Source organism: Haemorhous mexicanus, chromosome 19, assembly GCF_027477595.1.
Source record: "Haemorhous mexicanus isolate bHaeMex1 chromosome 19, bHaeMex1.pri, whole genome shotgun sequence".
Taxonomy (NCBI): Eukaryota; Metazoa; Chordata; class Aves; order Passeriformes; family Fringillidae; genus Haemorhous; species Haemorhous mexicanus.
In genome coordinates, this window is record NC_082359.1 from 12,481,475 (window position 1) to 12,503,101 (window position 21,627).

The 21,627-nt window shown below is 44.8% G+C and overlaps 1 protein-coding gene across 1 annotated transcript in view; it reads left to right on the forward strand.

The window, feature by feature from the left end:
• Nucleotides 1-1,022: 1,022 nt before the first annotated feature.
• The window catches only part of AACS (acetoacetyl-CoA synthetase), a 36,306-nt gene continuing 15,701 nt past the window's right edge, over nucleotides 1,023-21,627 (forward strand). Inside the window, exons 1-8 of the mRNA XM_059863907.1 lie at nucleotides 1,023-1,253; nucleotides 4,313-4,416; nucleotides 7,357-7,477; nucleotides 9,258-9,371; nucleotides 15,434-15,531; nucleotides 19,116-19,230; nucleotides 19,725-19,806; nucleotides 19,920-20,067. Coding sequence (XP_059719890.1) covers nucleotides 1,136-1,253; nucleotides 4,313-4,416; nucleotides 7,357-7,477; nucleotides 9,258-9,371; nucleotides 15,434-15,531; nucleotides 19,116-19,230; nucleotides 19,725-19,806; nucleotides 19,920-20,067 — 900 coding nt within the window. The 5' untranslated portion in view covers nucleotides 1,023-1,135. The remainder of the gene's footprint in view (nucleotides 1,254-4,312; nucleotides 4,417-7,356; nucleotides 7,478-9,257; nucleotides 9,372-15,433; nucleotides 15,532-19,115; nucleotides 19,231-19,724; nucleotides 19,807-19,919; nucleotides 20,068-21,627) is intronic.

Here is a 21,627-nt window from a genome sequence, read left to right on the forward strand (position 1 = left end):
AGGCACGTCGGGCAGATAACGTGTTCCCATTCCACCTCCCTGAGCCCCTTAGGCTCTGGGGAGAGTTATTTAAAAATACACCAGATTTAAGGTCTGTCTCGAGGCAAATAAAAATTGTGGATTGTTTAAGTCACATTTCCATGGCCTTCAGATTTAATAAAGGAGTTGTATTCTGGCAGCACAAAATTCTAAATGATACATAGAGGAAGTATACAATCTGTTACACTCATTTTACTCTCATATACAGTATGCCCGCATAATTTCCCATCAAATTCCCATTTTTGTGGTTTCCATGAATGAGAAGCAAAACCATGACCTTGAAAATAAGTTACATAAGCAGCAAGAGTACACCGTGAATCATGGAGCCCTGTAGGTTCTAAAAGACCCTTAAAGATCACGGACTAGCTGTGAATTGCACATTAAGTGCATTATTACCACCAATTCCCGGCTGAAATTGGTTGCTGCAAAATCTCGATGGTCACTCGCAAAGTGCACATTCAGAAAGCAGAGCAGCAACATTAAGTTTTAATCCGAGGCGCAAGCTGTGTAGGCTGGGAGCGTTACACAAGCTCAGCCGGGATGGCGAGGCCACGGAGAAACGCGTTTCTTGTCTCAATTTTGGCTCAAAGACACTTGTTGGTACTTCTTCAGGCCTCCTTGGGGAAAAAATAAATAATTAGAGCGGCGGTGGTTTTGCGGCGATGCGGGGAAGAGCGCGGAGCGATGGCTCCTCCTGGGGCCGACGCGGCGTCTGGTGACCTTTAGAGGTGACAGGGACCGCGCGGCGGCTCCCGGCTGTCCGGGCGGCCGCTCCCCATTCATCCCGCACCGCCTGCGCCTCCCGGCTGACCCCGCGCTGCCCGGACCGTCCCCGCCGCCCCTCCATGCCCATCCCGCTGTCGCCCTGTCCCCGCTGTCCCCACCGCCCCCTCGGCGGGCGGGGCGGAGCGCACCGCCCCGCACTTTTCTCCGCGGCGGAAGGTTACGGAGTGATGCGATCGGAGACGCCTTTAAAGCGTGCGCACGGAGGAGGGGCCGCAGTCAGCGCCGGGGCGCGGTGGGAGCGGTGCGTTTCGGGCCGTGAAGGTGCCTGCGGGACGGACGCTGCTCGCCTCGCTCAGCTGCCGCCGCCGCCATGTCCCGTGAGCCCGAGATCATGGAGTCGCAGGTGATGTGGGAGCCTGACACGAAGCGCAACACCCACATGGACCGGTTCCGCGCCGCCGTGGCTAGCAGCTGTGGGCTCCGCCTGGGTGAGCGCTGGGCGGGGGCAGGCGGGCGCTTCCCGGGGCCGTGCTCGGGCTGTGGGGGCCGGCAGGCGCTGCCTCCCCGGTGTGGCCTCACCGTGAGGCCCATCCGTGTGCCGCTCCGGTCTCGGTCCCCGAGGGTGGCCGGGCACCCCCCAGGCAGGTGGGCGCGGAGCTGCGAGAGGGATGCTCTGCTTGAGCCGCAGCCAGAGGCCTCCGGGCAGCATCCGCTGGAGTGTAGGTATGTACAGACGGGAAAGGCAAACAGTCTTATCTGCGCCTGCTGCTGCGGCTGGATGGCGGCCCGGGCAGCGCTACCTGCCGAGCCTCCCGCTGTGCGGGCAGGTCTGGGGCCAGCAGCGGCACCGGAGTCACTTCGTGTTTTAAAGGGAAGGCGGGATCTCTGTCGCCGTGGCTGAGGTGAGTGTGAGCCTCAGCGTGATCCTTCAGCAGCAGAGGCGTGTGAGAGTGGAGTTATGGTCATTTCAATGTGAAGAGTATGTATCTTAAAGTAGTCAGGTATGCTGGGAGGTGAATGGTGATGCTTAAGCTTGTTCAGTGGTGGAAGTTGCTTTGCATCTTCCATGGCTCTTGAACTGCCATCCCTGCTTTGTGCTTGTTCAGAAATACCTGTGTGGCTGTGAAGCCGTGTGTGGTTCTTCAACTTATAAACAACCTGTTGCCTCTGAAATGAGGCCTGCTTTGAGCAGGGGTTTGATGTCCAGAGGTGTTTCCCATTAAGTGTTTTTTTTTTTCCATAGCTGCTGGCTGTAGGTTTCCATGTCTCTGGGCTCTCAGGAGTCAGTGGTGCTGGCTTTGGGGGCTCAGCTACATCATGGGCTGGGTCCTCCAGTTCTGACTAGTTAGTTTTATATCATTCTCTCTCGCATCAGTTTTTTTTGTAGCTTTCCTATAATCATTTATCTGATGGAGGGTGAAGTAGTTTTGGCAAGTGGCTTGGAAGTTTGTCAGTCTAGTATAGTGTCAGTGGTGTGAGCAGGCACGTTCTGGAGTGGTAGCAGTGTCAATAGTGCTTCAGTTCATGCCTAGGAGACATTTCCTTACCTTCATTGTTGTATGGGTAAGCCAGGTCATTATTTTGATTGCTGGTGCTTTCCCATTGGAATCCAGGTGTGTAGTGTTTTAACCCTCCTGCTGGATGGGAAGCAAGTTAATCCAGGGTTGTAGGCAACTCCTGAGTGGAATGATGTAACTGGTGCATGGACAACCAAGAACAAATGCAGTTTCAGATGGGCTGCTGTGTTTATGGCTGGAATAACCAGAGTTCTTTTCATCCCACTTGGAAGTGGCTTTCTCTATTGGAAGGTGGATTCTTGTGTATATTTAGAAACCTTTGTCAGCTTCCATTAGCTTGCACTGGTGCTCATTGGCATGAGTGCTATTCACAACAAAGAATGGATGCTCTCTAGCATTAAGATGTGGACTCTCTGAGGGGAGCTGAGGGCAATATAGTCCCTTAAACAGTGCCTCTGCCAGGCCCTGGAAATACAGTAACAAAAATCAGTTTGCTGAGTAACAGGCCTGTGCCCTGAAGGACTTGCATGCTGAAGCTTATTTGGAGCAAACTGTATACACAGACCAGAACAAACTGTTTGTTGTGTAAGAAACCAAATTAGTAGTGACCTGTAGCTTCTTGCACATATCATATAATTTGGAACAGGTGGTACAATTGAGTTTTGAAGGAGGAGATGGAAACTCGAATTCTTCTTGTGTCAAGTCTTACCTCTGTGCAGCTCAAGTGTGGAGTAGAGGATAGTGATGAGTAACTTTGGAGTGTAAAAAGGGTGTGGAGAGGCTGGGATTTGGGCAATGTGTGAATAAAATCTGCATTACATAGAAGAGCCTTTGCTTTGCCTATCAAAAATACCATGAGGATAATCTCACTTTGATGGAAAGGATTGATTGGTGTGGGAATAAGATGTGGAAAGGATAGGCTGTGGGGAAACAGCTAAGCAGATAAGTGTGAGGAACAGTGCAGAGATGGTTTTGAATGTTTTTCTTTTAAAAAGCTGGAAGATTACTCCTTCTAGAAGAGGGATTGCAAAGATGACTTTTGCAGCAATTGGCTGGTTAACAGGCTGAAAAAACAGAGATAATTGGTGAAAATGCCTTTGAGTGGTTTAGCTGAGAGCATCAAACAGGGAACAGTTGGCAGAGCAGGAAATGTACTGTCACTGGTGGCAGAATGATTTAATTGGCTGCTGGCATAGCTTCAGATATTGTGGACATGATGAGGAAATGCCACTTCCAAGCTTGCAGGGAGAACTGGATTCAGTTATTCATACCTAGAGCTGCTTTATACTAAATGTCAGCATTTAGTTTGAATTGGGGGGTTTGCTATGTGTGCTTCAGGTGACTTCATGTGCCTCACAATCAGGTAAGACTTCAGCTGCTTATTTGCATGTTTTTAATGACAGGCCATGGTGTTAATATCTAGCTAGTAAACATCTTGTTTGACTTCATTCATGCTGTTTCAGCATGAAAAGGTGAAAGCTGCAGTCTGTCAGACCTCAAATTCACTGAAAATCAGCCGTGCTTCCTGTGACAGTGAGGTTGATGCCACAGTTGGATAAAGAGTGCCTCTAATCTGTGTCCCTGAGCTACCAGAGGCCTTTGGCCCCAGACTGGGACCTTACAGCAAATGTCCCTTGTCAGGAAGCCTTGTTTATCTCTTGCTGTGTGAAAGTGACCTGTTGATAGATAGGAAGTGTCAACAAGCAGGACTTGTTTAATCTTCAGTAGCACTGATGGGAGGGGGGGGGGTGTGTAGGTATTGCAGGGAGTCATTAGAAAAGGTCACTGTCTCTGTGGTGGCAAATGGCTCATAGCAGTCAGGTGAGGTGCTGCCATCTGTTCAGGTGTCCAGGCAGATTCTCTTGGTTCTGTAGTCACTTGCTTTGAGCAGAAGTGATCCACTCTGAGGTCAGATTTATCTTCCTCATTGTTTTAGCCACAAATTTTCTTTATCTGGGGTATCCCTAATTGTAGTTTGTGTAGATCCCTGTGATTCTCTCATAATGCTGACACATATCTATTGCTTCCAGCCAACTATGATGATTTATACCAGTGGTCAGTGGAGTCCTACTCAGACTTCTGGGCAGAATTCTGGAAGTACAGTAACATCGTCTGCTCCCGCCTCTACGACGAGGTGAGTTCAGTGCTTATCTCACAGCAGGTGCAACACAAAGCGGAAATAAACTGATGTTACAATCAACCTTTTGACTTCTTCTTAGAACTCTGGGAAGTGATACAAGGAGTTGGCCTAGTCCTGGATTTCCTGGTGTGCTGGATGGTGCTGTTCTGTTGCTGGCACACTTTAGGACAGTGAAACCCTGGAGTTTTGTTGTCCTAAGCAGTTCTGCTGTGGTGTCCTTGTGCTCTTGCACACCTTGTCATTCCTGGCTGCTCGTGGGGAGTCTGCCAATGCACTGCCTTCTGCCTTAGGGGTGTGCTGATGGAATATCATCCTGGTTTTGTAAATGCTGGCATTCTGTCAAGTCCATGTTTGCCTTCCCTGAGTCAGCTTACCTGATAAGCACAAGTGTTGCACTCTGGCTTTGTAGAACTGGTTGTGGAAGCTCTGCAGTCAGGTGCAGGCTTGAAATATCTCTGAGGGAGTGGTGGTGGTTGCACACAGGCACGGGTGGAACACCAGACAGTGCCACAGAGTTCCTGTGGAAGAAAGGTGACTCTGCAGATCTTGCCAGTGGAGCCCTTGCATAGTCCTGGTGTAGGATATCAGCATCACCCTGTGCTTTTCCATCTGAGGGAGATGTTGGGCTAATTACTTGAACAGCTTGATGCAGTGGAACCTTCCTGGGATTTAGTAGGGAGGCCTGGAGTCCATCTGTTCCAGAACCCTCAGAGTACTGACAGTCCTGCAGAGGGGACTGGTAGGTTTCTTTTGACTTTTCCTGTTTTACTGATTTCTGTACTGAGAGGCTAGATCAAGTGGTTCTTCCTGCCATGGGACTGTGTGCTCAGGTGTCTCATTTCATGTGACCCACCCTTCAGAGGAGTGAATGCAGTGAGAGTGTAAGAGCGACCCTGCTTTGAGGTGTGTGGGCTGAGCCCCATCAACACTGAAACTTTACATTTTCTGTAGATGCTAACTCAAACTCTGGGAACTGGCAGAGTAACTGAGCTGGGCTGTGGTAGCTAGGGAGCTGAAAAGTTTGATTTGAAGTCTTACAGCTTGATCCTGGCTCTCTGCTGGAAGTAAACATTCTGTTTCGAGGTAAATAAAATTTTTAATGAAACAGAGTTGACTCTTTTGTTCCCAAGCAGTGAAACAGCTTCTACTTCCACAGGTCATTCTAAGAAAAGCAATAAAACCTTGTGTACACAGAATAAAAGCAGCCAGGGTTTTATTTAATCCTAGTAAAGGTTGTAAGTGACATCTGTGTCACCTGTGACATGAACAGAGGAATTCAGTGTGCAGAGCTGTGCTGGCAGGGCAGCTTACAGGCAGCTGCTTTTGAATGAAGGATGTGTCTGAATAAGGAGCCCCTGACACGTGTTGGTGCTCTGGAGGGGTCTCTGAGGGAGGGATCAGGTTGTTCATCTAACAAAGCACCACTGCCAAAGACTGAGCATGACTGGGAGTCCCAGGTGTTACCTGGGGAGGAAATACTGGGGTGTGACTCCAGCTCCTTGTGCTAGTGGAGCTCTTAGAAACTCTGTGAAGGATTGTTTCCACTTCAGAAAAAACAGTTATTTTGGATCTTGTCCTGGAAAATGTTGAAAACATTCTGCTCACTTTTCTTCAAGCTGAGGAAGTCAGAAATGAGTCAGTTTTAAGAGCAGCTTCTAATTGCTGCAGTAGTTAGTATAAAAATCATTTGTGCAGCCTGAGTTGATATAGATGTTATAACTCAGTTCTTGCCAATTGTTAGGAGCAAAGAAATCTGAGCTGCCTTTTTTAGAAAATACATTTGAAATAAAATAATGCAGTAGTGCACTTTAACATGAGTTTTAACTTAAAAGTTAATTTTAAGATTGCCTCCAGTAATACATACACTGCTCTCAAAGCAAAAAACCTTTGGGTTTTCTGGAATGGGATGTATTTTGGGGCTTGCTTGGCTTTCAGAAGAGCCTTTCACTTGGGCTGGAGGAATGTTCCTGTAATGTATGTGCAATCCATGACAGAGAACCTGAGGGTATAAACTGAAGCTTTCAAAAACACAGCTGTAAAATAAAGTTTCTATTTAAAGATTTCCAAAGAAATGTGCTGCAGAGCAGCTGAATCACTAAGCAGAGGGACATTTTGGAAAGAATTTAGACCTTGGGCTAATGCTAAGGGGCTCTTTACCTATCAGTGTTATTGAAGTTAGTCTTACCTGTGACTTATGAAGGGGTAGTTTAATACTTTGAGGTTTAATAATTTGAGTTCAGGATGGGGGAAGTTGTTTCAGCTGACTGTATTTTTGATTATTTTTCACTGCATCTTTCAATTACTTGCATGCCTTAGTCCTAAGTGGTGAGTTACTTAATGCAGGTTTATTAGGTTGTTGGATCCTGTTAATCCTCAAAAATTGAGAACTTGAATAAAAAGCTGAAACTCTTCAGTTACATTTGACTATTCAGTTAATTATTTTGAGTTACCATTGTGTGAGCTCCTGCTGTTGGTTGTGGTGGGGAAGGGTGGATGCTCACACCTCCCAAAGAGGGAGCTGGGCTGGCTGGCACAGAGTTCAAATGTGCTGGAGCTCAGTCCCTGTTTGAGCTGTTCCCAGGGGCAAACCTCCAGTGTCCCTGAGGTCTGTGTGCATCTCCTGCTCTGGGTGTAGTCACCATGGTTTGTTTCACTTGTGTGTTAAAGGCTGGTCCAAAGGTAGAACTGTCAGCAGGGAACTTTCCCTGGTTTTGTTGTAATGACGTGTTTGCATGTGACAGTTGACAAATAATTAAACTTTCCAGGCCTCTAATTACAGGATCAGTGTCTGTTTGCCATCTGTGAGCTGGGGGAAGAGATTCTTGCCTAACAGGGTCTGCAAAGAGCTTGGAACTGCTGAGCTGACTTCTGCACAGTGCTGTGAAAAAGCAGTTCTGTTTGAGCTCCCCAGGAACGATGGTGTGCTTCTTTCAGGTGGTGGATACCTCCAAAAGCATCGCAGATATCCCCGAGTGGTTCAAGGGCAGCCGCCTCAACTATGCAGAGAATCTCCTGAAGCACAAGGACAATGACAAGATTGCACTCTATGCAGCAAGTAAGGAACATCAATGCCTTGTGTTTCTTTGCTGCTCACAGGGCTAGGCCCAATTAACAGCTCTGATGAAACATGGAAATAAACTGGTTTGGATGAGGAGAGAAAAAAGGGTGATAAAGTCAGTGACCCTGCACAGTCTGTGATCCAGCTCTGCAAAAAAACCCAGCAAAGCATGCTCTGGGAATATAGATCTGGAAAATCCTTTGCAAGCTAAATGAAGTTTTATTAGAATGTGCTCAGCTGCATTAAGGTAGTGGAGGTCATGCTGTGTTTAACATCACTCAGTATTTGAGGGATTATTTCACATTTGTCATAATTGCTTGGTTTGACATGTGATTATTGTCCTGTAGGTCTTTTTGTTAGGAAGTCATGAGGTACACAGAAACTGCTTTGTCCCATAATCACAGGTGGTGATAGCAAAAGAGCAAAACTATTTCCTAGTTGATCATTATATGAATGCTGGAATGAGCAGTTGGCTCCTCTGTGGTGAGCAGACTTCAACCTGCATCCCTTTTGTGACCTTCTGCTGTGTTTAATCTTCTTAAGACCTCTTAAGTCAGAGTATTTCTTGGTAACTCCCTGCTGCTGGGTCAGAGTGGTGTTTGGGGGGCCTGGCTCAGGGTTGTGTTCACTGGGGATGGTTCTGTGGGAGCTGTGTGGATGCAACAGGGCATAGGAGTGTAAATGTAACTTTGCTAAACAATTTCACTTGTCCCTGGCTCCCATGGTGAGTCTTTTTTGTGATTCCCTTCTCCTGGGGCTTTAATCATGGAGCAAGATCAGTGTCTCATTTCCTGTTGCTCTGTGGGAACCCAGGCTCTGTTGGCAGTCCCTGCTCAGTTTATGAAGCACATGGAACAGGGACTTGGGCTGTTTTGCATCATGACCTGCTCCCTTGCTCTGTGTAAGTCCAGATTTACTGCTGTGAAGGTCTGAGAAGGCAAGAGAGTAAAAAATGCCATTCCCTGCTGAGGGCAGCCCTTCTGAAAGGAGCAAGGTGTGCAGCTCACCTTTCCCATGGCATCCTTGGTGTGTGTGTGTGTCTTCATGGGAAGTGCTGGCTGGTGGAAGTAGGACAGCACTCACACTGAGGAGGTGCAGGAAGGGACTTCAAGGTGACAGATTTTTGCTTTCATAACATTTGGGTTTGTTTGTTTTGTTTCACGAGTGATTTATTAAGGGCTTATGTAACACCTGACATTCAGTACAATAGGGAAAACACCCTGCAGATCCTTTCAGAGGGGAGCTCAGTCCAGTTTAGTTTGTTTGCTTTGTGCTATGCTGGCAAGGGCAGATGTTCCAAAAGCACATCAAGAGCCAGGCCTGGATTTGCATGATTTTCTAATCACTGACTTGCTGTAATAAAACCAGAACTTGGGCTTGTGCTGCTTCTTAGACCTGATGAGAAAACTGAGCAAAAAGGGAAAATGAGGTTCTTACCATGTTGGAAAGTAGCCTTGGTGGGTGCAATCTATTTACCATGAATCCTCCTTGAGAGCACAAGAGCACACCTTTCTCCATGAGCAGTTTGTGTTTCTGCAGAGGTGTTTATCTTTAGCAATGCCCTCATTCCTACTGAACAAATACCACTGATTAATACTTGCTTCCCATTAAAAAGAAGAGGTTTTGGTGCAGCATAAGAGCAACTTCATAAGCAAAAATATAAATATTAGTGGAAGCTGTTATCTTAGAATTGCTTTCTACTGGGATTAGTTGTTTGTACTAGACTCATGTTGCAATGCTTGATTTCTGACTGATTGCTTTAATTTTCTTTCCTCAGGGGAAGGCAAAGAAGAAATCCTCAAAGTTACTTTTGAAGAACTGAGACAAGCTGTAGCTTTGTATGCTGCAGCCATGAGGAAGATGGGAGTAAAAGTAGGAGACAGAGTTGTGGGTGAGTAATTTTTTTTAAGGGACAGGAGGTGGAATTTTTTTTTTGAAATGTGCAAGTGAGTAGTAAGAGTTACAGAAACATGCCTGTGAAATAGTGTTTCACAGAAAATTTCAGTAAACATTGTAAAGAAAGGGCTCTTGTGCTGCTGTGTTTACATTTGTAGGAAATGCATTTCTAGAGGGAAGGAACCTGGATTAGCCTGTGGGTTCTCTAGCACTGAAGGGGGAAGGGAAGTGCTTCATTCACCAAGGTCTGCCTCAGAAACACTCTGTGGAGGCAGAGGAGGTGGAAGCTGTGCCTCTAGCTGAGCCTTGAATCACAAGGTCTGGCAGATTCATGTGGGGGCAGTCAGGGAAATGCTGGTCCAAGGTTGGTTGTCCTGATGCCACTGGCAGTTCCTGACCCTGTGGCCCCAGGTGACCCAGTGCTCTGGGAGCTGCAGGTCTGGTGACCTTGTCCTGCCACCAGAGTGGTGACAGGGAGCCCCTGCTGGGCAATAACTCCCCAAGTCACCAGTGCAGGGATGAGTTAAACCCAGTGATCCTTTCAGCAGCTCTCCACATCTTCTGCAGCAATGTTTCCTGTCAAGAGATTGTCATGTGTGTTTTTCTGTATAAACAGGCTTTTGTCCTGAGAACAGCTTGTCCAGTGTGCAGTCCAGGCTTGGAAAGGAGTTAGATTGATTTCTAAATTGCTGGGTTTGATCTCCCAGCTGAGCTGCTTCACCTCTATTTTGTGTGCTTGTTAATTTGTCAGCGTAGTGCAAGTCACAACTGCCATATCCTTGAAGCTCCTTGGCTCCTACCTGGCAGTTCTGGTGTTTGTGTCACTGTACTGCTGGAATCTCACGTTCTTTCAGCAACACTTGGCCATTATCCTAAAGAAGTGTGTGTAAATTCTTACATGATGCAAACCCACAGTGATGAAACTCTTGATTTGTTTTCTGCGTGCTGCAAACTTGAACATATGTCTTGAAAACTAGATTTTAAACCCACAATTATGACCTGGAAATGTAAATCTACTCAGTAGAGCTCATTTCTTAGATATGGTATGAGTATGCTCTGGAACTGGAAACATGAAATTATCACAGCTGGTGGCTCGGTTTTTAACATGGAATTAAAATTAAATCCTTAATTAGGTATGAACCATACAGTGAAGTTGAGAAGGTTTGTCTGAATGGAAATGGAGATGCTTGAATTTTATGTCAATTTTCAATTTTAATGCTGTCATATCTGTTCATTTCTGGCCATTTCTTCAGCAGGGAAAGTGTACTCTGCAGCTGGAGAAAACATGGTCTTGAAATGTAGCTGTATCTTGTGCTGCTAATAATGCTATTGTAATTTTACTAACAGCTCCTTTTAGTTACTGACTTTTTGTTTAGCACTGCAGACTGGCTGATTTTTGAATTTTTGTTTTTGTAGCTGGCTTACCTCTCATTTAATTGAAAAAGCATAGTTGATACTTTTTTAAAGTATAAATAAAGTCCCTTTAGATACTTCTGTGGGGGTTTTAATTTTTTTGCTATGCCAGAGGATACTGGCAGTCACTGGAAGAGCTCATGTGTAACATTTCAGTCAGAGGCTGAACCTTCCCAAACTGAGTTGGGCAAGAGACATTAGGTGTTGGGTGGGGAAGCTGGAGTCCTGCACCCACTCGTGCTATCAAAAATCAGGCTCTCCAGAACTTGCTAGAATCCATGGGGATGTAATTGGTCCCAAAATTTAGAGCAGATGGCAGAGGGAAAGGCAGCTCTTGCTGTTTCATCGTAGTAACACAGGGCATGCTTCTGAAAAATCAGGTTTTAAATGGAAAGGAGATACTCTATGAACTTCATTACAGCTGCCTAACATGTCGTCAGCCTGTCAGGTTCTGACACCCTTTGTTGACACTTTCTCTTAAAATCTGAGCTGTTAGCATTACACATGACTCTTACTGTTGTTTTCCTGTGAGTTTCATCTCCACGCTTTGCTGCCTCTGAGACAAGGCTGCTTTAACTTCTCATTACACTTAACATCCCCCTGGTTTGTTCAGTTCAATTTATGGTTGCATCATGACAGTAATAGTGTGTTGGAGCTGGAGGTGGGTGAGTGTGGGTGGACAGGCACTGGTGTCAGCACTTTTTTCAGCTTGATTTCATTCCAGTCTTCCCTTTCCTTCACTGGGAGCACTTAACAGTGAACATAATTGAAGCAGATGTGTTGTGAAACATATTTCTTCCTCTGAAGATGTCTTGCAGTGCTGTCAGTGATGCTTGAACAGTTGGAAGAGGCATGCAATACCTACTGCAAGCTGCCTGGATCCACACAGTGAGGTTCTCCTGGTCTCCCAGTGGCCATCTGGCAAATAACAATGACTAAAATAAGAACAAAACACAACTGGGAGGGTGTTTCTCTCTCTGGATTGCTTCTACTCTATCCCTGTAGCCAGCTTTGCACTGTTACAAGTCAGCAGTTAGAAACAATCTGATCTTCCCCATGCCTTCACCCAAAAACATCCTCAACAAATATCAATGAATTGCATTGTCTAAAGCTGCTATTTTATCTATAGCAACTGCATTAGCCCTGCTGCTTACGTGGGTTTTAAAGCTAGCTTTGTAAGGAGATTAGAGGGGTGCTGATAGTTTCAGGCCACAGTCATGTTGGGCAGGGTGGCCACTTGCAAGTCCTGCAGGAGCAGGGAATGCTGAAAAGGGAAAATAGCAGTCTGTCTCTGAATTCTGCTCAGTTTGAGAGCTGGTGTAGTTCAGTAGTAGAAGACATTGAGAAAATATTGTAGTTGTTGCTTCCTATTTTCCTTCTTCCTGATGTATTTTTTCAAGGCTCAGACGAAACCTTTGATGCAGGGTCCCAGTTCAATTGTTGATTTTTTTTTCCTGAATATTTGGGTGCCTCTTTTTTCCAAGAGGAAACCTTTATTAAACTTCATGAAGGCTTTAGGTGCTTGCATGGAATGTGTTCTCAGCACTATGAGAAATCAAACTTTTGCCATAGTTTTCAGCATAATTATATCCAATTTTTGGACTACAGTTTTTACCTATTCTGTTGGTAAGGTGCTGCAGTGTAAATGACCACAGGTAAGTGTAATCTTGGTGTGTGCTAGATTAAGCAAATAGCAACTGACAGAAAATGCTGAGGCACTTAGTCCTGAGCAGATCAGGCTGTAAGTGCCTCTTAAAAAAATCCAGACAGTGTTTTTAAAATGCTGCTTGTCCTGCTTAGAGATTTCACTGGTTTTATGTCAGGCCAAGCTTTCATTTCTGTTTTTCTGGAGACTGTGTACTTTTTTCTAAGTCAGGAGGAGTGCTGCTGGGACCCTTGTGAGTGATACTCTGATATTCCTGCTAGATGAGTTCCCAGCTCCTGAGTTTTGAGCCCTTTATTCAGTTGCTTTCTAGTTCACCCAAAGGAGGAAGATAATTTTCTTTCTGGTAACAGAAGGTAGTTTCCACCTTTCTTACCACCTTCAAGAATGGGGAAAGGGAAGATTCAGAGACAAATACCTTCTGTAGCCTTCTCCATGCTGACAAATCCTAGTTTTGATCCTTAGCTGAAATATGAGCAAACATGATAAATATTTAAATCAGCAGCACCATTATTCCTCTGTAATGCAGAGCTTTTGCACAGTGGTCACTGCTCTGATGCTAATCCAGCTGAGGAAGTTGCCTTTTTCATCCTCTTTGTCTGCAGCATTCCTGTTTCTTCAGTTTTAGACCCTGGGGAGCTGTGTCAGCCCACTGAGTGCCCTGAGGGGTGTGCTGGTATCTCCAGGGGCACAGTGAAATGCTGGGAGCTTTCCATGCATGGAGTTGTTGTGATCAGCTGGAGAATCTCAGATGTGGCAGGAAGAAAAATTAACTTTACTTCTAAATGAGAATCCAGTATTAATCTGAAGGACTGGCAGGAGGAGTAGTTTGTGTCATTTAGCTGTTAAAAGAAAATGAGTTCTCCTCTGCTGTGTTTGGAGCATCTCCAGCCAGAACAGACCCGTATTTTTATCTGAGGTGAAGTTGGGACAAATCTGAGAGCCCAGAGAGCAGCAAAGCTCCTGGGATCAGGTGAAGGCACAGAAATGCAGAGTCAGTTGCTGAGCATGGTTTGTGCCTTTGGGCACTTCTGGCTGGTATCCTCCAAAACTCAACCACCACCTGAAAGATGAAAGCAATGATTTAATTGTCTGGCTCACAATAATCAGCAGAGACCTGTGATCTGGCCTTGAGGGCTTCTGTGTGGAGAGGTGAAAAGAATTGCTTAGAACAGAACTGAAGCTTGTGGCAAAATAACTTTTCCAAAGCACAGGGAGAGATCTGTTTTCCTTGCACTCTGGCCCTCTGATGATACCATCCAGGAAATGCTCAGTGGAAATATTTGGCATCAATTAAAGAACTGCTTTCATCACACAAAATGACATTTTGGTCTGTTCTGGTTCATATATTGCAAATTATTTAGGGAGGAATATTTGTCTTACAAGAAAAATCACTGAGATTTTGGGATACTGTGCCTTGTACAAACCTTGACTCCAAGGGGAAAATAGCAAAATAAATAATGCTTTTATGGGCTTGAGCTTTTGCTGCACTTGATGTGCTTAAGAACTTCACTGAACAAACCACTATAAGCTGTAGGCAGTTCTAGGGAGCAATTTATATCTTGGCATGGTGTGAAGCTTTTGTTCACACTTGTGTGTTTTCCAGAAATTGTTGTGCTTAAGTCATAATGCTGTTTTAAGAGTTACTACTCCCAAAAGCACAGCAGCTTTCAGTAACTGCAGTGGCACTGCTGGTTTAAGAAACTGATTTCACTGATTTTTCAGTGAGGAAGAATCTCAGTTTAAGACTTCAGGTTCACTTTTTACAAAGTTGAAAAAGGATAGATTTTTCTTCAAGCAATGTAGAAAAACCTCACAAAAATCCAGCTTGGTACCCTCCTAACTGTAATATTGACATAGCAGAAATTGCTGCTAAGATCTGAGTTCCTGTCCTGAAATGTGCATCCATAAATAATCATTCTTTGAGAAGCTTGCACTGCTGAGTGTTTGCTGTCTGTAGATCCTTGTGGTGCACCTGCAGTCCAAGATCTCAGTGCCCACCCCTGCTGTTGAACAGGTTGGAAAAGCATTTTTATTGCCATTTAACTTTTGCTTTCAAATGTGAAATTCTAATTAGATGTCAGAGTACTGCAGTTAGGCCCATCCTCTGCTTTTTTAAAGTACTTGGATATCTTTTTGGTTGCTTAAGAAAGGTGATCTGAAACTCCAGGTCTTTTGATCCATCTCAGTGTAGTTTGTGAATTCCACTTGCACTTTTCCATTTGTGAGTTGGATTCTGAGCAGTGCAGAGTCAGACTCAGGCACCCAGTCCCTTCTGGAGAGTGCTCAAATTGAGCTCACTGAAACTAAAATCTGACTTTCTTGACATTAATTTATTCTGTATGCCATGATAAATTGAATTTAAATCTTGAAGTCTTGCTGCAAGCTAATGAGAGAAACCTGAAGAGCCACATTTGTGAGGGAATGTTCCAGGGCTTGTCCCACTCTGTTACTCCCTTATCAGCTGAGACACTGGTTTTGCTTGTTGGTGTTTAAGATTCTGGCAGTGTCTACCAGCCAGCATGTAGCTTTGTGAAGCTAAATCTCTGCTTTTGAGCTATTTGTAATCTTTCCTTAAAGGTACTGGTTCTTTCTCTGATGGCTGTTCCTGCAGTCTGGTTCTATGCCCTGCATGCTGCTGTACTTAGTCTCTGTGTACCCTAATCAATGCACTAATTTTCTCTCCCAGTTACTCTTTTCCCTGTGCTGCCCTCTTATCCTGAAAGGCTTATTAATTAAGCAGGATCACTTGTAAATTGGGAGTGATATTGAGCTAAAAACCCAGACATAGATATTTTTATAAATTAATTTATTACTAATTCCTTGTGTAACTGATTTGGCTTCAAGGTACGACATTGATTGTGTGGGAAACTTCAAAGGGTGCTTCAATCTAGGATATTGCATTTTTAAAACCTGTTCACTGTATATATGATATCTTTTTTTAGTCTTGTTCCATCTCTAACCATTCCACTCTGCCCTAGGTTACTTGCCCAACAGCCTCCACGCAGTGGAAGCAATGCTGGCAGCTGCAAGCATTGGTGCCATCTGGAGTTCCACCTCCCCAGACTTTGGCATTAACGTGAGTAGCCCAGTGCCTGTGCAGAGCAGCCCTCCCTGAGTGCCAGACCAAGTGAGGGTGGTGAGTTCAGGTGGCAGATGGCTTCTGTCCCTTCAGCCTTGCTGCCACCTCCTGGCACAGCCCAGCACTCCGGAGCTTTTCCTGCTCGCTGTCAGTGTCTCTGCTGATCTGCTGGGTGATTTGAGTGGCTTTAGCTGCTCCCTGTTGGGATGTCTTCACATGCACCCCGTGGTCTTGGTGAGCTTTTAACATATTAAATGTGCAAATAAGCAGCAGTGCAGTCTGAGCTTGGCTCTTCTCAAATGCTGCCCCAGGCTTAGCCACACTCCAATTTCCACACTCCAGTTTCTTTGCCCAGGTTGTCCCATCCTTTGCCTCCTGTTGGGGTGAACTCAGCACCACCCTGGTTGGTCTGTTCCACAAGACTTTATTTGCCAACAGTGAGGACTTTCCTACTAATGTCACTAACCTGATTAACTCTTTTTAGTGTAGAAATAAATGCTGTGTGTGAAATTATGACATCCAAATGGATGTGCCCTGGAAACTTTGGGGATGTATTCTGCTTGGTTTGGGAAGTTTTTAGCACACATCAACAGAGGATCTAAACTTCTAAGGGGGGGTATTAAACTTGTCTTCTATCTAAAAATTTCCATATGAAAAATGTAGTTGTTTTGAATTGCACAGTTCAGAGAACAATGTTTTTAGATAAACCCCTTAATTTCAGTGTTCAACCCCAGTGTCTGGGAAATGTCTGGATTAATCATTCCTGGATTAGCACTAGAGGGCAGCAGCATTCCATGCTCTTACACTTGGGAGTGTATCATTGGGGAAAAAAATGATTAAAAAAATCATTACCGCATGTAATGATCAATCTGTTCTACAAATATTTTCTGCTTGCTCAGAAAATGATGGTATGGAGTATTCTGTGCAATGTGATTCGATCTCTTATCTGGGGGAAGATTGCTCACTTTACTTGCATTACAAAGGACTGGTATGTTTTCTGTCCATGTGGGTGTGCTGTTGTTTTCAGTGCCCAGCTTTTAGTTTTTTGTGATAGCTTTTTAATGGAACTTGGCCTTGGAGCTGCAGTGCCATCAATATAATTTGTTTTCCTTTGGCAGCGTGTGTTGGCATGAATTCAAATCCTAAAATCGTGGGGGGGGATCAGCAGAGGCCCTCAGAGACATTGGCTTCCACCCTGAGCAAAAGCTGTTCCTCCTTTTGTGAAGCTGCATTAGTCCTGTTAATATGCACAAAGATTTTTTGTGCTTGGAGGTAGTGTAGCATTTTCAACATCTGAAGTCCAATTGTGTGTATGTGTTTTGTGAAGCTCAGAAATGTCACTCCTCAGAGCTGCCTACACACTGCAGGCTCTGAATGCCATCCCTCCAAAGGCTTCAAGGCTTGAGGAAGTCTGCTGTCAGAGCACCACTGAGCTGCCTCCCACGCACCACGCCACTCTTGGCAGCTTCTGCTTCATCTCTACTCCCTGTTACCCATTCCCATAAATTATTGGCCAAGTGCTGGACTGGGCATGAGAAATGGTTGGATTTGTAAGTTCATGAAGAAGCTCTGCTCCCAGAACTGGCTGAGGAGCCTTTGGTGAGCTCAGTGCAGCTCCATCTGGAGGCCCTGCACAATTTTTTGGACTGAACTGGAATAGAGTGAGCCATATCTGCTACACCTGAGCTTTTTGTGGAAGGAATTCCTTGCTGAGCCATCTGGCTGGATTGAAGTTGCAGTGTAGCAATTACGTGTTCCATCTGTTTGTATTGCCTTTGTGTCATTGCAGGCTGCCCTGTGGGATTTGGTGCTGCCAGTGCTAATGAATCTGACTGGGTGTGTTAGCAGGTCTGGTAGGACCCTGAGAGCTGGAGCCATCTCTGCTTCTGATTCACACTTCTCTTCAGATTTGATTCTTCTCTTTAGAGGCCCCTTAGTGCTCATTGGTGTTAATTTTTAAACATCAGGCATGATGGAAATGGGATGTGTGTGCCCTGCACTCAGCATGAGGGTATGCACACAACTGCACACAGCACAAGTGGGGCTGCTTGCTCTGTTCCTGGGAATGGAGCAAAGGAGGAGGTAGAGAATTTACCAAAGAAGCAAGAAATCTGCCTTCAAACTCCCTTAGAGAGTAACTGTAATGTATTAATTATAAATCTCCATTTCTGAGTTTGTTAGGTAACACACCAGGGGCTTCTTGAAAACTTCTTCCATCACCAGAACAGATTCTGGGGATTTGTTTTAAAGTAATTGGGGAATTTGCATGTCAGTGCATTGTCACTGTATCTTCTTACAATGTAAACAAGAAAAAGGAAATACATGTTTGATAGGAGGGCAGGCTGTGAAGTGACATTCTCAGCTAATGCATTTATTTTTAGCCATATCCCTTACCTGTAGCATGGAGGAATTGTCAGGATAGAACTCCTGTCCTTTTGCAGCAGATTTTTTTGCAATGCTGAGCAGCCCAGCTTGGAAAGGAGTTTAACAGAGATGAGTTGATCGTGATGTTTTTGCTTTCATCTTCAGATTTGGTAATAATTTGTTTCTCATTTTGGCTGCAATGTAGAGGGCAAAATAGAAAACAGAAAAATAAAGAATGCTGGGAAGAATAAGCAGATGACTCAAGTCTGATTTCTGCAACATGATTTAGGAGATTGTTCTTGAACACTTGGCTGACAATTTTACAGTATTGTGTAATCTTGTACTTCTTAATGCTTCAAGTAATGGAGCTAGAGAGGTTTGAACATCAGTGTGCTGAGAGCTTTTATTGAAAGGATTTGCTTCTTGCTGTTGAATACAAAAAGATCCATTTCTGGTAGGCTGCTGCGTGCAGTGTACATGGAAAACAGTAAATGCCAGAAGGGTTTTAATCTCAAATAGGATGATAGCTGTGGTAAATTACTGAACACTGTGTAAGCTGGAGGAGACACCTGAAAATTTAGCATTTGAATGTGTTGTGCTGCAGAGATACTAAAAGAGCTGTGGTATCTTTTGCTGGTAGTCTGTGTGTTCAACATCAATTTATTTTGCTAAAAAACCAGTGGTGAGGTTTCTTTTGTTAAAGGTGGCAGAACAAAGCTGCTCCCCATCAGTGCATCTCCCCCAGGATGGTGTTTGGCCCCCAGCCCTGGTGCTCTGTCAGAGCAGCTGGGCCACGTGGAGCTCCTCCTGCAGGTGCAGCAGGAGTCCTGTGCACCTTCATGGGCATCAGGTGCCCAATTCTGCTCACATCACAGCTCCTTCTGCTCTTTACAGGAGTCTAATCTGACCTTCAGGGTGATTTTTTTAACTGTTTAGGGCTTTGTGAACTTGGCCCTTCCCTAAGTGATCCGTTTTTATCTTTGGGGGTTTTATCTTTGGTTGGTCTGGTTGGGGTCATGAAATAGATTGTTCCAAACCTGTTGTGCTTCAGAGATCTTGTGTGAGTGAAAGACTAGCAGGCAGTCTTTTAACAGCTCTCCTGTTAATTCTTGTCCTTGTTCCTTGCTTGTTTTGAAATCTGCATTTAGGTCCCACTGAAGTTTCCCACTGCAGCAGTTAATTTCATTTTTTTAACACGTTTTTCTCTTTATCCCTAGGGTGTACTGGACAGATTTTCCCAAATTCAGCCTAAGCTCATCTTCTCTGTTGAAGCTGTTATATACAATGGCAAAGAGCACAACCACTTGGAAAAGCTGCTGAGGGTGGTAAAAGGTATTTCACTGCATCCCACCTGCTCTGTGGTCCTGTGAGCACTCAGAGCCTGCCTTGCCACTGCTTGTTGCTGTCCTTCCTTCTTTGCAGTGTCACAGTGGCCACTGAGGCTTTCAGAACAGATTTGGGTAAAAGCTGGATGGTCTCTTCTGTAATTCTGACAGTCTTCTGCTTGCTTGACTTTAATAGATCATCAGAAATTAGCCACCAGTGGGAGCAGGGGCTGATGATGGTGTTTTTAAGCTCAAGCAAAGTGCTGCTGAAGACAAATGGGGAGGTATTACAGCACTAAGGCTTGCAGAGTTTCACATAAAAGGCTGGCAGCCTTGAAGAAATTACATCTTGGGGAACAACTCAGTCCTCTGGGGTTTCAATACTCAGTGCATCAGAATTATTTCTGTTACTTGGTGCATTACACTGTTTGATTCAATCAGGCAGAACAGACCCTTGCTTATGTAACTGAATGTGGGAAATCATTTTCTTCCTTCTTCCAGGGCTTCCAGACCTAAAGAAAGTGGTGGTGATTCCATATGTGTCCTCAAGAGAAACCATAGATATTTCCAAGATTCCAAACAGGTAACAGGAACACTGCTGGCTACAGAGGTGATCTTACACATGGGCTGGGGTAATGCTTTCAGAAAGTTTTGAAATATTCCTTTTTTTTTTTTTTTTCCCTCCTTCTTATGCAGTGTCTTTTTAGAAGACTTCCTTGCCACTGGAAAAGGAGACCAGGCTCCCCAGCTGGAGTTTGAGCAGCTGCCTTTCAGCCATCCTCTCTTTATCATGTATTCCTCAGGCACCACAGGGGCACCAAAATGCATGGTTCACTCAGCAGGGGTATGTCCTCCCTCCTGGGGCTGCACTGGCTGTGCTTTGCTGCTTGGCTTACATTTTTTCTTTAACAGCATCACTCTGTGATGTATTTTAAGGAAGGATTGATTGCTGATGGTTTTCCAGTAACTCGACAGTGAACCTTTTTATTTGTTAGTGGTTATTTGAAAGCAAGTGTGGGTTGGTAAGGATAGTAAATGCTTTGGTTTAGAAATCAGTGTGGAGACCTTTCAGATTCCAGGTGTTTCCTGGGAGCCAGTGTCATTCACAGAAGCACAAGTAGAAGTGGCCTGACTGATATTTGAAGAAGAAAAGTCAAAGAACTTGGGTGTTTGCAACTGATTTTTGGACATGGTTAGCTTGAGGCCATAGGGAGCTTGCTGTTTTTATTATCTAATTTTTTACCTTGAACATTACTTCATGTTTATCAGTTTAGGGTATGTCATGTTTATCAGTTTAGAGTATGTCATGTTTATCAGTTTAGAGTATGTCATCCTCATCAGCCCTTTAAGGAGGGAAGGCAGAGAGTTGGAATCTCCTTGAGTGGAGGTTTTGCATTGCATGGAAACTGCTTGAGGCGGTGTCTTGTTGTGGTTAAAGATAATATCTGATATTGGTGCCAGAATGACCCTTGCTCACGTGCTTTCCACTTGCTGGTGATGTTCCAAAGCTCTTAAAATAGAGGAAGTGACTGCAGCAGTGCTGAGACTTTAATTCTGCTATAATCCTTAATAAAGGCAGGTTTTTTCTCTATTTCAGGCAGGCAGGATGTGTTGTTTAGAGCATTTGTAGCAATGTGTGTAAGTGGAACTGCACAGCTTTTAGCCAGCCCCCCATTTCTGCTGTTTGCTCTGCAAGTCAGAGTGAGCATCCTGCAGGGCTGGGTGGCCTGAGGGCAGGATCCTTTGATGCTGTGCCCCCAGTGTGTGTGTTCTTGCCTCTCTTTGATGGCAGGAAATGGAGGATTTGCCCCAGACAAATCCCCTGCTGCCTGTAAACACTCTGCTTTGTGTTATCAGTCAGTAGGAGATCATAGCAGGCAGTACCACATGGTCCCTTTGGGACACAAATCCAGTGGTTGGGAAGAAGAAAGGAGGTGGGTTTTGAAGTTTGACAGCTGGTTTGAAGCTGTGCTGGCTTTAGACTGGGTAAATACTTGCAGAGGTGGATTAGCAAAAACAGGACAGGTGTTTTGTTCAGTGATGGGTGATAAACAGAGATGAAAAATAGCTGTAGATCAGAAAATAGGAGTTTTCTCTTGCAAAGTTCTTCTCTTTTCCCATGTTGCCTGTTAGCTTGCCCTGAATCATGACTCTGCTCTCCAGCTGAATCCTGTGCAGAGCTACCTTAGAGTTTAGGTCCAGACTACTCATCCTTGCTGGGTGGATGGATGAGTAAGATCTATTGTTTGTGATGATTCTGTTTCCACTGAGCAGCTCTGTAGTTGTGGTCCAGAATGATTTTTTTTTTTTTCTTCTGGAGCTAGCACCTCTGGCTGAAAAGCAAATTGTTGAATTAGGGACCTCAGTGTTTGAATAGGGCCTACACAAAGTCCATGCAAATAAA